We start from the raw sequence: 13437 nt of genomic DNA, 5'->3' as shown, positions 1-13437 counted from the left end.
CCTGCAGGAGGGGTGTCACTTCACAAGTGGTGAAGCAGGTCTGCAGGTGTCTATCTTTCTCTCCCCCTCTCTGTCTTCCCCTCCTCCCTCAATTTCTCTCTGTCCTATCCAACAATAAAAGCAATAACAACAATAATAATAACAACAAGGGTGACAAAAAATGGCCTCCAAGAGCAGTGGATTCAAAGTGCAGGCACTGAGCCCCAGTCATAACCCTGGAAGCAAAAAAAAAAAAAAAAAAAAAAAGGCGTAAAGTGAAAGCTTGGAAGCTAATACATATATACTGGGGAGATAGCATAATGGTTATGCAAAATGACTTTCATGCAGATGCTCTGAGGTTCCAGGTTCAATTCCCAGAACCACAATACGTAATACTATGCTACTTGGGGATTTGTTTTGAAATATCGTAACCATTTTTATGTCATTAAATATTTTTAAAAGATAACTTTAATACGTGCCAGTATATCAACATCACATTGACCTGTTGTTGACAACTTAGGTTATTAATAGTTTTTACAATAAAAATAATGTTGTTTATCTTTGTACAAAAAAAAGTTACTAAACTTATTGAGTAGGAGAGAAACACAGAACTAGCAGTGGTACATAAAGATTTACTTCAAATATAAAATCGAGCTTTGAGGTTAGACTGTAGAAATAAAGGTACAGAGATAGCAGGGAAGAAAATAAAAGGAACAAGTCTGAAATACTCTTTGATGGGCAGTAAAAGCATGAGCCAGGCCGGAGGTGCAAAGGCAGAGGATGCAGGTTTGATTAAGTCCAAGCTGACTAGGTAGCTAACAAAAAAAGGGGGAGGCAGCCTAAGTGGCAAGAAATCCACTAATAACCTTTAACCAAAAAAAGTCGATGAAGATTCTGGACTTCCAGGTTCAACCTACCAGTGTTTACTTTTGATGTTATATGAGCGACTTCGATTTTCTGGGACTTGAGGAGAGGTGCAGCTTTTGCAGAAGATGTGTGTATTATGTTCTTCCTTCGGTCTTTTGCTTTACTTATCTTTGAAAGAGGTGCAAAAATACCTGTGGGAGAGAATAGAATTCTGCTTAGTGTTAAGTACTTTAAAAGTTTATCGTAAGGGGAGCCAGGCAGTGGTGCACCGGGTTAAGCACACATATTACAAAGCACAAGGACCCACTCAAGGATCCCAGTTCAAGCCCCAGATCCCCACCTGCAGAGGGGTCGCCCCACAAGCAATGAAACAGGTGTCTATCTTTCTCTCTTCCTCCTTATCTCCCCTCCCTCTCTAAATTTCTCTCTGTCTTATCTAATAAAATGAAAAAAAAAATGGCCGCCAGGAGCAGTGGCTTTGTAGTGCTTGCACCAAACCCCAGCAATAACCCTGGAGGGAAAAAATTTTTTTAAGTACTTTTAAAAATTTATTTTAAATAAACAGGCCAGTAAAGTGATCTAGTTTTTCAAAACCACATATACAAGTGTCCAAGTTCTTTCTCAGTGCCTGCTAGGTGTCCTAGAGTGAGATCCACACACTTGCCCTCAAAGGGCAAGCAAGGTCATTGTGAAGAAGGACAAAATCTGCTGGAGACCCAAGTTGTCCCAGATCCTCCTCCTTCACTGCCACCCTCAAAAACCCAGAGCAAACAGAGCGCTGATCTCTCTCCTCTCTTTCCCTCCTGCTCATAAAAATAAATATTTTTAGAAGAATATCAACATACACAATAATTCAAGAGTCACTTAAAAGATACAGAATCATATACTGAGTGAAATGCAAGGAAAGCAGAAGTGAAAAGAGACTAATAGTTCTCTAATTATCATTTCTAAGGCACTGACAAATAATAGTACACAATACAAGATCAAAACTATTTCAATCTCCTTTAAGATTTATAGTTTTTTACATATAGCTTTTTAAATTTTTGTTTTATTATCTTTATTTACTGGATAAAACGCTGCCAAAAATCAAGAGGGAAGGGGGTGATAAAGAAGGAGAGAGACAGAGAGACAACTGAAACCCTGCTTCACCACTCGCAAAGCTTTCCCCCTGCACGTGGGGGCCAGGGGCTCAAAGCTGGGTCCTTGCACATTGTAATACGTGCACTCAGCCAGGTGCACCACTACCGCGCCCCAAGTATAGCTTTTTGACGTCCACCTGTCACACCTTTCCAGGATATAGAGCTTTGTAAGACGAAATCCAAATGTACCAATCAGTGCACTCCCACTTCTATTCCTAATCAAAGGACCTCACATATAGTAGGAATGTGAAAATATTTTTGAATATAAAATATAATCTCCCCCTGGGGGTGCCCCCCCAAAAAAAAAATCTAGCCATCTGCTGCTGACAATTGGAAGCAATGCTGTATGCCGGAGCCGGGATATCAAGGTGTTTGTGGGCTGGGCTATAGACACACTGGGCCCATACAGAATCATAAACTGAGTGAAATGCAAAGAAAGCAGAAGTGAATAGAGGCTAATAGTTCCATTTAGAAGGGAGGGTAGCCAGGCAATTAAATACCCAGTATAAATAAGGATGCAGAGACAGAAGAAATCACTAATATGAATAACAAAGCGTATTTGGCTAAGACACTGAAAAAGAAAAAAAGAAAGTCATGATGTGTATACCCTCCTCTCCTGCTGCAGTGTGTTTACCATCTAACAATGACATAGTACTGCTAAAATGGACTGTATTAAAAACTTTCTTTTCATATATCTGTTGGCCTTTTGGATCTCTTCTTTGGTGAATATTCTGTTCGTATCCTCTCCCCATTTTTGGATGCAGTCATTTGTCTTTTTTTGTTGCCGATAACACAAATCCAATCTGCTGTATGGCATGTGAAGATTTTCTCCCATCATATAAGGAGTCTCTTTGGGCTGCAGTTTCTTTTGCTGTGCAAAAGCTTTTCAGTTTGATGTAGTCCCTTTGGTTTATTTTTGTTTTAGTCTTCCTTGTGTCAGGTAATAAAAACAGAAAGGGAAGCCAAAGCAGAACTTGGACTGGGTTGGTGTATTGCACCAAAGTAAAGGACTCTGGGGTAGAAGGGCTTTCAGGTGCTGCTGCATGATGGTGGAGGAGGACCTAGGCTGGAAGTGAGAGTGTTTTGCAGAAAACAGAAATTTTACACATGTGCCAACAACTGTATGTACTGAAAACCATTAATTCCTCCTCAAAAATTTTTTTTGTTTTAAAGTAGCTTTGAAGAAAAAGTAGACTACAAAAATGTTTAGTACTAGCAAGCAACAACTATACTACCTTTCTGCAAAACTTAACATTCTTTCTCTCCTGTATTTTGTAACATTGTATCCTGTCTCCCCTCCCACTTTTGATTTATCTGCAATGTCCTCTCTCTGACTTCTGCTGTCAGATTTCCCTCAACATTTTCTTCTCTTCTCTGCATTTTCCTTACCTCCTCCCCCACATATCAGGCCTAAGTTTGATGTAGACTACACCCAGTGTGCCCAGTGTTTGAAGAAAGAAACCACTTTATACTCTGAGGTGCAACTATGTATCTTCTTACTGGAAGATAAAATTCTAATCCAAGGGGGGAAATTCTGACCCAGGGCTGGGAGACAGCTCACTGGGTCGTGCATCACACTCTGCCATGCTGGAGTACAGGTCGAGCCTCTGGTACCACACAGGGCAGGTGCGGTGCTGTGGTATCTCTCCTTTCTCCCTCCATCTTTCTCTTTTCCTATGTCTCTATCTTAAATGTAAAATGTAAATTAAAATAGTAATGCAGGAACTTTGAAACTGAGCAGCCAGGTAGTCCTGACATGCCAAAGGAAAAAAAAAAAATCTGATGAACTAATTTTGAGGCATGAATTCTAAAAAAAATTCTTACACACACAAATGAACACAAAGGTTACATTTTTATATTGGAAAAGGGCAGATTTCAAGAACTGAGACAATTTCTAGTTGACTAACACACCCTTTTCGAAATTAATCATGAGAAAATAATGCATATAGATGAAAAATTACTATATCCCTAAATATGCCACAAAGTGATATTATTCATAAACAAGAGGAAATTTATTGTTTGGCAATAGGGTGAATTAATTATTTATGAATGAATCACTTCTGAACACCACCATTCATAAACAAGATAATAAAATGATGTAGAAATAAAGAAAGCCAAGCAAAGCAAATCAAGAAAATAAAATTTAAGCTACATATATGATTACATTATTAGGACATTAGTCAAAGATTGTGTGAGAAGTTGAGGTTGAAGAATATTGAACATTACAAGCTCTGCAAACAAACTATGAATTATTTTTCAAATACTTTTCCATCACATCTCCAAAAAGGCTTGTATCCAAATCACTGTCACTGATTTTTTTTTTCTTAATTAGAGGAAAATATGTGCTTTGTCTCTCAAAGTCTTAAGAAAAAGTCTATGCAATAAAGTAAATGTATTGGAGAATATAGAAACAGGCGAGGGGATAGATTGATGAGCCAATGGCCACGCCCAGTGGAGAAGTAATTACAGCAGCTAGAACTCCTTCCTTCTGCACCTCAAAAAGAATATTGGTTCATACTCCCAGAGGGGGAAACTCTTAGGAGAAGATGACCAGAGGGCTCTGAATCCCAGCTCCACCAGGACCCAGAACTTTCATGACTAGGTACCTTTGTTTTTGCCTCATTACTGAGAGGGAAGAGATTCTGAAACAATTGAAGAAGACAGGCACTGTTTCCCTTATCTGAGAGGGAAGAGAGAAAAGGAAGGACACCCGGAAGTTGTAATGGATGTGGGTGTGTCTTAGAAGGTGAGGCCTTTAGAAGTGAATAAAACTGGGAGCATGGATCGACCTGTCAGCACCCATGTTCAGTGAGGAAGCAATTACAGAAGCCAGACCTTCCACCTTCTGCACCCCATAATGTCCCTTGGTCCATATTCCCAGAGGGATAAAGAATAGGAAAGCTATCAGGGGAGGGGATGGGATGCAGAGTTCTGGTGGTGGGAATTGTGTGGAGTTGTATCCCTCTTATCCTATGTTTTTTGTCAGTGTTTCCTTTTTATAAATAAAAATTTTTAAAAAAAGAAGTGAATGAAAATGGGCATTAGTTTCCACATGGGATCAGCTATCTTTGCCTAAAAAGCCCATGTGCCTCTCTGGTGTGTGGTGTTTTTATTTTCCTTAATTATAAGTTTAAAATCTTGGGGGGTGAGGGAGCAAAGCAAAATAAACAAACAAAGCTCCACCAGAAATATCTGAGTTGGGAAGAGAAGTCTTTAACAATGGAATAAAAATTATTAATGGGGCATGTACTCAATGGAGTATTACCTAGCAGTTAAACAGACTATAATTTGTTCTTTGGGACTAAATGTATAGAACGGGCCATGATTATGCTTAGTAAAAAAAAAAAAAAAAAAAAAAAAAAAAGGAAAGAAGTGGAAGACAACTACTAGATAGTTTCACTCACTTGTGGGATATAGAGACTTGAAATGCATGAACTTAAAAAAAGGAAAAATATATACAGATAGTCAACCAATATCTACGACCTTGGGAGAACTTTGGTGGATACCCTTGGGAGGGGACACAGACCTATAGTGGTGGGAGTGGTGTAGAATTATACCCTATTACCTTATAATCTTATAAATCACTATTAATTAACTAATAAAATACATAAACATAATAAAAACTAAAGTAAATGTGCTTAAAAGATAGAATTTGGTATTCTGTTCCATGACATTAAAAGATTTCTGTAGCTAACAAAACCTCATGTAGTTTTCATTCTTCTTGTTTGTTTTTTAAATATTTTTATTGGAGGAATTAATGGTTTACAGTAAATACAGTGGTTGGTTCACATGTAAAATTTCTCCATTTTCTGAAAAACACTCTCACCCCCAGCTTAGGTCCTCCTCCACCATCATGCACCAGAACCTGAAAAGCCCCCACCCCGAGTCCTTTACTTTGGTGCAATACATCAAATCCGGTCCACGTTCTGCTGTGTGTTTCCTCTTTCTGTTCTTATTTCTCAACTTCTGTCCATATGTTCAGTTTTCAAGCCTTCTGTCCTTGGGAGATTTTCAGTGTTTGTTCAGCTAGTCCTTTATGGACCATCTACTTAGTAGCACAGTTTCTCCTGCTACATAATATAGTGAATAGGGTGAGATCATCCCCTGTGCTTCCTTCTCTTTCTGGCTTATCTCACTTAACATGATTCCTTCAAGCTGCCTCCATGATGAGGTGGAGAAGGTGAATTCATCATTTTCAATGTCTGAGTACTATTCCATTGTGTGTATATACAACTTTCTCAGCCATTCATCTATTTTGCTTCCAGATTTTGGCTATTACAAATTGTGCTGCCAAGGCTAGAAATGGACCTACCCTATGATCCTGCAATTCCTCTCCTGGGGATATATCCTAAGGAACTCAACACACCCATCCAAAAAGATCTGTGTACACATATGTTCTTAGCAGAACAATTTGTAAAAGCCAAAACCTGGAAGAAACCCAGGTGTCCAACAACAGATGAGTGGCTGAGCAAGTTGTGGTATATATATATACAATGGAATACTACTCAGCTATTAAAAATGTCGACTTCACCGTTTTCAGACAATCTTCGATAGACCTTGAAAAATTCATGTTAAGTGAAATAAGTCAGAAACAGAAGGATGAATATGGGATGATCTCACTCTCAGGCAGAAGTTGAAAAACAAGATCAGAAGAGAAAACACAAGTAGAACCTGAACTGGAACTGGCGTATTGCACCAAAGTAAAAGACTCTGGGGTGGGTTGGGAGGAGAATATATGTCCAAGAAGAATGACAGGACCTAGTGGGGGTTGTATTGTTATATGGAAAACTTAGAAATGGTATGCATGTACAAACTTTTGTATTTACTGTTGAATGTAAAACATTAATCCCCCAATAAAGAAATTAAAATTAAAGAAAAAAAGTGCTGCTATGAACATAGATAAACACAGGTCTTTTGGGGTGGTGTGTTTGGTTCCTTAGGATATATCTGCAGGAGAGGAATTCCAGGGTCCTAGGGTAGGTCCATTTCTAGCCTTCTGAGAGTTCTCCAGACTGTTCTCCACAGGGGTTGGACCAATTTACATTCCCACGACCAGTGCAGGAGGGTTTCTTTATCCTCACAACCTCCACAGCATTTGCTGTTACTGTCCTTTCTGATGTATGACCTTCTCACAAGCACAGCAAAAGAAACCACCACCAAAACAAAGAGACCCCTTACAGAATGGGAGAAGATCTCTATATGTCACACATCAGACAAGAGGCTAATAACCAAAATATATAAAGAGCTCAAAAAGGTGGGAAGAAGAAGATACGAATACTTACAAAGAAGAGATCCGAAAGGCCAACAGACATGAAAAAAAAATGCTTCTTGGTTTTTCTAATTTAAGCAAATCACTTGGGAAAACCAAAATCCAATTTAAAACAAGAACTGAATACACTTAAAGCCTGTTGACTATGTAACATGTTTGCTCAGCCAGGTTCGCCACCCTCCGGCCCCTAACCTGTTGACTATGTGTGAACTTTCCTCAGTCACTCATGAAAATCAAACAGTGATGGGACTTGGCCCAGACACTGGCCTACAATGTAAAGATATGCAAAAGTAAGTAATAAGCAGATAAGGAAGAATCATTTTAAAATACAAGAGCTGGGGGGCCAGGTTAAGCACACGTGGCGCAAAGCACAAGGACCCGAGTGAGGATCCTGGTTGGAGCCCCCGGCTCCCCACTTGCAGGGGAGTCACTTCACAGGCGGTGAAGCAGGTCTGCAGGTGTCTATCTTTCTCTCCCCCTCTCTGTCTTCCCCTTCTCTGTCAGTTTCTCTCTGTCCTGTCCACCAACAACAATAACAACAACATGGACAGAAAATGGGGAAAAAACAGCCTCCAGGAGCAATGGATTCGTAATGGGGCACTGAGCCCCAGTGATAACTCTGGAGGCAAAAAAAAAAAAAAAAAAGCCACTTTAAAAATTACAAGAGTTGTGACTTTCCAAGTAACATTTTACCCAAATCCCTCCCAGAACTCCACTACAATATATGTACTGAACATGGATGCTTGACTCCAATTCATCCTAGTACTCCACAGAAAAATGAGTGAGAAGTAAAAATGGCATAAAATTTAGAGAAGATCACAAAAAGGAGGAAAATTATTTTTAAAAAGAAAGAAAACATTTAAATAAGCTTCTAAAGAGAAGCAACAGGGGATAAAACAACAACACAGTGAAGGCAAAAAGACTGAAGATTTTGAACAACAACACTAGTAGCTCAAGAATGCAGTTGGCAAACAGCCTGAGAGCTGAGTCCTGTTCTCAGGGCGTTTTTGGAAAGTTGTCCCGGACCACAACACGTCCATTTATTTACACACAGCCTGTGGCTGCTGCTTCACCCTAAGAGGAGGGTTGAGTTAGGAGGCTGAACACTTCAAAAAAACTGCAATATTTACAGGGCAGCCTTTACAGACACGCCTGACAAACTTTAACAGACAACAGGATGTTGCCTTCAAAACATGAGGGAACATGAATTCCAACCTAATTTCCTTGCTCCCCGCCCCCCCCCAAACTGTCATATGAAGTGTGAGGGGAGCAATAAATATATTTTCAGAATGGAAGGTCTCAGAGAATCTCCCTCCCAGAAGTCCTTTATCAAAAAGCTGCTAAGGGTGAGCTCCAGCAAAGTTCATGAGTAAACGAAGAAAAACACTGACTTAAACCAAGAGGCACATTAGATTCTCTCTTCATGACATGAAAGCAGGGTGTCTAAAATTAGAACAACCAAGAAACTTCCATATCATGTATTCTTCAAATTTTCAATACTAATATTGAAAGTTATAGTCAATGGAGTTGAAGAGTTCTTGCCTTAAAAATCAGGACTCACGGCCAAGAAATGTTATGCCTGAGGAAGGTGGTATATAAGCCTTACAGTACAATGCAGTTATAAAGACATGTATATTCACTCTCAGTGGAAGTTATCAAAATATGTAAAACATTAATACTAAAGCATTCAAGAGAATAAAATAAGCAACTTGCAACTCATCCTTGGATTAAAGAGATCTACCAAAGCAAAAAAAAAAAAAAAAAAAGAGTAAAATATAATGGGAAAGTCTATTAACATGAAAGTTTATGTCTGATGGGTCCTGAAATCAGTGCAGCCTGGATGTTCCTCGCCATGACCACTGAGTGTGAGCTCAGACCTACAGGGATGCAGAGGTTACACAGATGAATATGGGCCCCAGATCAAATCAATGGGGTTTATAGTCAACAATATTTATATACTTTTCTCATATTTGGGAACTACTCTCTTCCCTGATCCAACTTTTTAGTCCTTTTTCCAACTATGACACTATCTCACCAGACAATAACTTGGGTCCACCTGCATATCAGATGTCAGGCTCAGGAAAAAACTAGTAAAGTCATGGGCCCCTTGGAATATACTTAAAATAGACCTACCAGTTTTTTCTAAAACGGAGACCCCAAATCTTCATCTGCAATATCCTTGCCTTTAGGTTCGTGATTAATCAACAATTTGTTCTGCTTTATATCTTAACTCTTTTTTCAGCCACCAGGTTCCAGATGCTACCATGATGCCAGCCTGACTTCCCAGGGCAGACAAACCCACCAATATGTCCTGGAGCCCCACCTCCCTAGAGCCCTTCCCCAGTAGGGAGAGAGACAGGCTGGGAGTATGGATCAACCCACCAATGCCCATATTCAGCGGGGAAGCAATTACAGAAGCCAGACTTCCACCCTCAGCATCCCATAATGATCCAGGGTCCATACTCACAGAGGGATAAAGACTAGGAAAGCTATCAGGGGATGGGAGGGGATAAGGAGTTCTGGTCATGGGAACTGTGTGGAATTGTACCCCTCTTATCCTATGGTTTTGTCAATATTTCCATTTTATAAATAATTTTTTTAAAATAATAATAAAATTTAAAAAATTAAAGTCTATGCCTGAGATGGCAAAATAGCACACTTGGACAGTGTGTTGCTTTGTCCTGTTTGACCCAGATGCCCACTGTATTGAAGGAAGCGCTGTGGTGTCTCTTTCCCTCCCTCTCTCTCTCTCTCTTTTTCTCTCTCTCTCTGCCTCTATGTCTGTCTGTCTCTGCCTGAAAAAGTCATCCCAAAGTGGTAAAACCTAGAAAACCACCCAAAAAAAGCACACAAAAAAATTGCAAATAAAATTCAAAACAAACAACAAATCAGACAAAATCTCTGAAACAAATATAAGTGCTTGATATCCTTAAACAGAGACTTTTTTTTAAAGGTTTCAGTTTTTAAAAAAACAACATCCTAAATTTTCAGTCAGCAAATAACATGAACAACTGCCTTGATAATAAGTTCAAAATTATATCTCCCACATCAAAGCACTGTTTACATGTGAATTCAATCAGAAATTTGCACCTATCAAATTGAAAAAAAAATCAAAGGAATTGAAGTCAATAACATGATATTTTCAAACTAAATTTACAAACTGGGAAAATTATACTTAGGACATCAGTAAAATGCAGAAGACATAACTCAATATCACACTTAAGTTTCAAGGCAATGTTTTTTAAACAGAGAAACGTGCAGGATACTCTTCTTCCTCCCTTTTTGTGTTTTCCAAATCTTGTACAATAAATTTTTTATAAACAAAAAACATGTTTAGTAACAAACAAGAAAGTGAGATACCATGCAAGTGTACGGCAAAAGCAAACTGGTCATTTTGATAAATTGACAAACAGCACAACGTTATAGTATTTGCTGCGTGTTTATATGGAATCCAGCAATGTTCCAAATGCTTTCTACATTGATAGAGATAACTATATAATATATATAATAGCATTATGCTATTCCACTGCATTATATATTATATTATAATATATATTATATATTATATATTATGTATTATAATATATTATATATTATATATATAATATATATATAATAGCATTATGCTATTCCACTGCAGAATACTGTGCCCCAGTATGGTTCCGTAGCCCCTATGTCCACTTGGTCGATTCCAAATTATATTCCTCCATGAGGATAATTTCTGGAACCATCCGTTCCACCCCGGTTCCATGGCTGCCAGTTCTTAGCAACATCGCCCCGCCAGATATTCGTCGGGATGCGGCATCATCTAAGTTCATTTCCCACGTCTACGCTTGACCGAACCTGCCAATATACGCGGATATCTTCGCCCACCCTGTCCAACGCTTGACATTTCGTCACCCAATCTGGTCCCCTACGCCTACACTGAACTTCTCTGTTCCAGTCTCTTGGAAACAGAGTTGGCAGTCAGCTGAGGTCAAGAACAAACACCTCATCACAGACCCCTGCAAGCGTCAACCCGGCTTTGACCTAGCACGTTATGATTGGGCCCTCCTCAATCGCTATCGAACAGGCCATGGCCGGTGCGCCGCTATGTTCCATCGCTGGGGAGCCAGAGACGACCCGAACTGCCCCTGCGGCTCCAGACAGACTATGACCCACATAGTCAACGACTGCCACCTCTCCAGATTCAAAGGAGGTCTTGAAACTTTACATCAGGCTCAACCTGATGCTGTTGACTGGCTACGGAAGAAGGGCAAACGCTAGAAGAAGAAGAGATAACTAAATCATCACGTGAACTATTTTAGCCCCATTTTGTAGAACACAAACTCAGGCACAAGAAGAGAAGGAAGGTTTCACACTCATGTGACCAGTCCCCAAGACCCACCTCTTCACACTCAGCCAAGTGGCCTCACAACCAGCTATGAGACAGCAACAACAAAACGCAACACAGCAATCATTTCATGACAAGAGAAACTACTGACGCCATGGGAAATGATGAGAACAAATTAAAGTGAACCTTTCAGGGGAGAGAGAGAAAAAGTGGATTAAATAAACGCTTTCAGAGAGAGAATCCACTTTAGCACAGAGATAAGGTTGGCCTCACTGGTTTTTCCACCAAGCTTCCAAATGTTTCAGACTCCTCCTGGGCTCTGTATGCCCTTGCTAGTCAAGCCCTTCCCTGGAGCCCACCCCACCAGCAGCAGGATTCCAGGGGCATCTACAGAGTGGGTGCATGTCGGAGGAGGCAAACACACCTTCTCCCAGTTGGATCCCATTCACTGCACTGATTACAGAAGCTCTGAATCAGCTCTAGTTTTGTGAACCAGCGGATGTCTTACCATATTTGGGGGCACATTTGAAGTACTGGACTTTCCCCACACTTCCGTTGTTTTTTCCTTCTGGCTCATCCAACTCAACGCCAGCCCACTGCCCACTTGCAAATTCAGTCGTTCCACAGAATCTTAATGTGCCGACCTAAAATAAAAATAATAATAATAAATCAGAATAACTTTTAAGTGTTACTACTCATTTTAAATTACTCTTGCAATCTTTCTTTTTTAATAGTTTATTTTTATTTTATTTTTGAGAGATGCAGAGAGAGAGAGAAACATCAGAGCACTGCCTACGCCTACACTGAACTTCTCTGTTCCAGACTCTTGGAAACAGAGCTGGCAGTCAGCTGAGGTAAAGAACAAACACCTCATCACAGACCCCTGCAAGCGTCAACCCGGCTTTGACCTAGCACGTTATGATTGGGCCCTCCTCAATCGCTATCGAACAGGCCATGGCCGGTGCGCCGCTATGTTCCATCGCTGGGGAGCCAGAGACGACCCGAACTGCCCCTGCGGCTCCAGACAGACTATGACCCACATAGTCAACGACTGCCACCTCTCCAGATTCAAAGGAGGTCTCGAAACTTTACATCAGGCTCAACCTGATGCTGTTGACTGGCTACAGAAGAAGGGCAAACGCTAGAAGAAGAACTGCTCAGCTCTGGCTTATGGTGGTGCAGGGGATTGAACCTGGGACTTTGGAGCCTCAGGCATGAGAATCTTTTTGCATAACCATGATGCTATCTCCCCCCACCCTTTACTCTTACAATCTTCCCAGGTAAGTTTTGAAAAAAGAAGTCCTCAGGCTGGGGAAGATAGCATCATGGTTATACAAAAAGACATTCGCACCAGAGGTCCCGGGTTCAGTCCCCAGCACTACCATAAACCAGAGTTGAGAAATACTTTAGTAAAGTAATAAATAAATAAATAAAATCTCAAGGTGTGGACTTCAGAATAAAGAATATTGCTAGTAATAAAAATAGAGTCAATAATGACAAAAAGAATCAATTTGCCAAGGAGACATCTGGACCCCAGATCTGTGTGCATTTAACAAGTGTGCTTCAACGTGTGTGAACTGATAACTGATAGGACTTGGAAGAGAAGTAGACAAGCCCACAATGGCTGTTAGAGAATTCAGCATCCTTCTCAGTAATCAATAAGCCAAAGAGGCAGAAAATGAGTAAGGACATAAAATAACTGAAACCTGAAACCAGCTCTAAGCCAACTTGATCTAACTGACATTTCAAAAAAATCCTGCAGCCCAAACAACAGAACACAAAAGGAAAAGAAGTTATGTTCTCAGAATAAGCAAAGCTGGAAATCACTAGCAGGAGGAATAGGAAAAATG

General features: G+C 40.1%; 1 protein-coding gene across 6 annotated transcripts in view; it reads right to left on the bottom strand.

The window, feature by feature from the left end:
* CLIP4 (CAP-Gly domain containing linker protein family member 4) overlaps nt 1–13437 on the bottom strand; it is a 112171-nt gene that overhangs the window by 33736 nt on the left and 64998 nt on the right. For all 6 annotated transcript variants that reach the window (XM_060186813.1, XM_060186811.1, XM_060186814.1 and 3 more), the window contains 2 exons: nt 12096–12231; nt 897–1037 (listed from right to left, as the gene is read on the bottom strand). In XM_060186813.1, coding sequence (XP_060042796.1) covers nt 897–1037; nt 12096–12231 — 277 coding nt within the window. The remainder of the gene's footprint in view (nt 1–896; nt 1038–12095; nt 12232–13437) is intronic.

This window comes from Erinaceus europaeus, chromosome 3 (genome assembly GCF_950295315.1).
Source record: "Erinaceus europaeus chromosome 3, mEriEur2.1, whole genome shotgun sequence".
Lineage (NCBI taxonomy): Eukaryota > Metazoa > Chordata > Mammalia > Eulipotyphla > Erinaceidae > Erinaceus > Erinaceus europaeus.
Note: the sequence above shows the minus strand (reverse complement) of the source record. Positions and strands in the feature narration are given on the sequence as shown.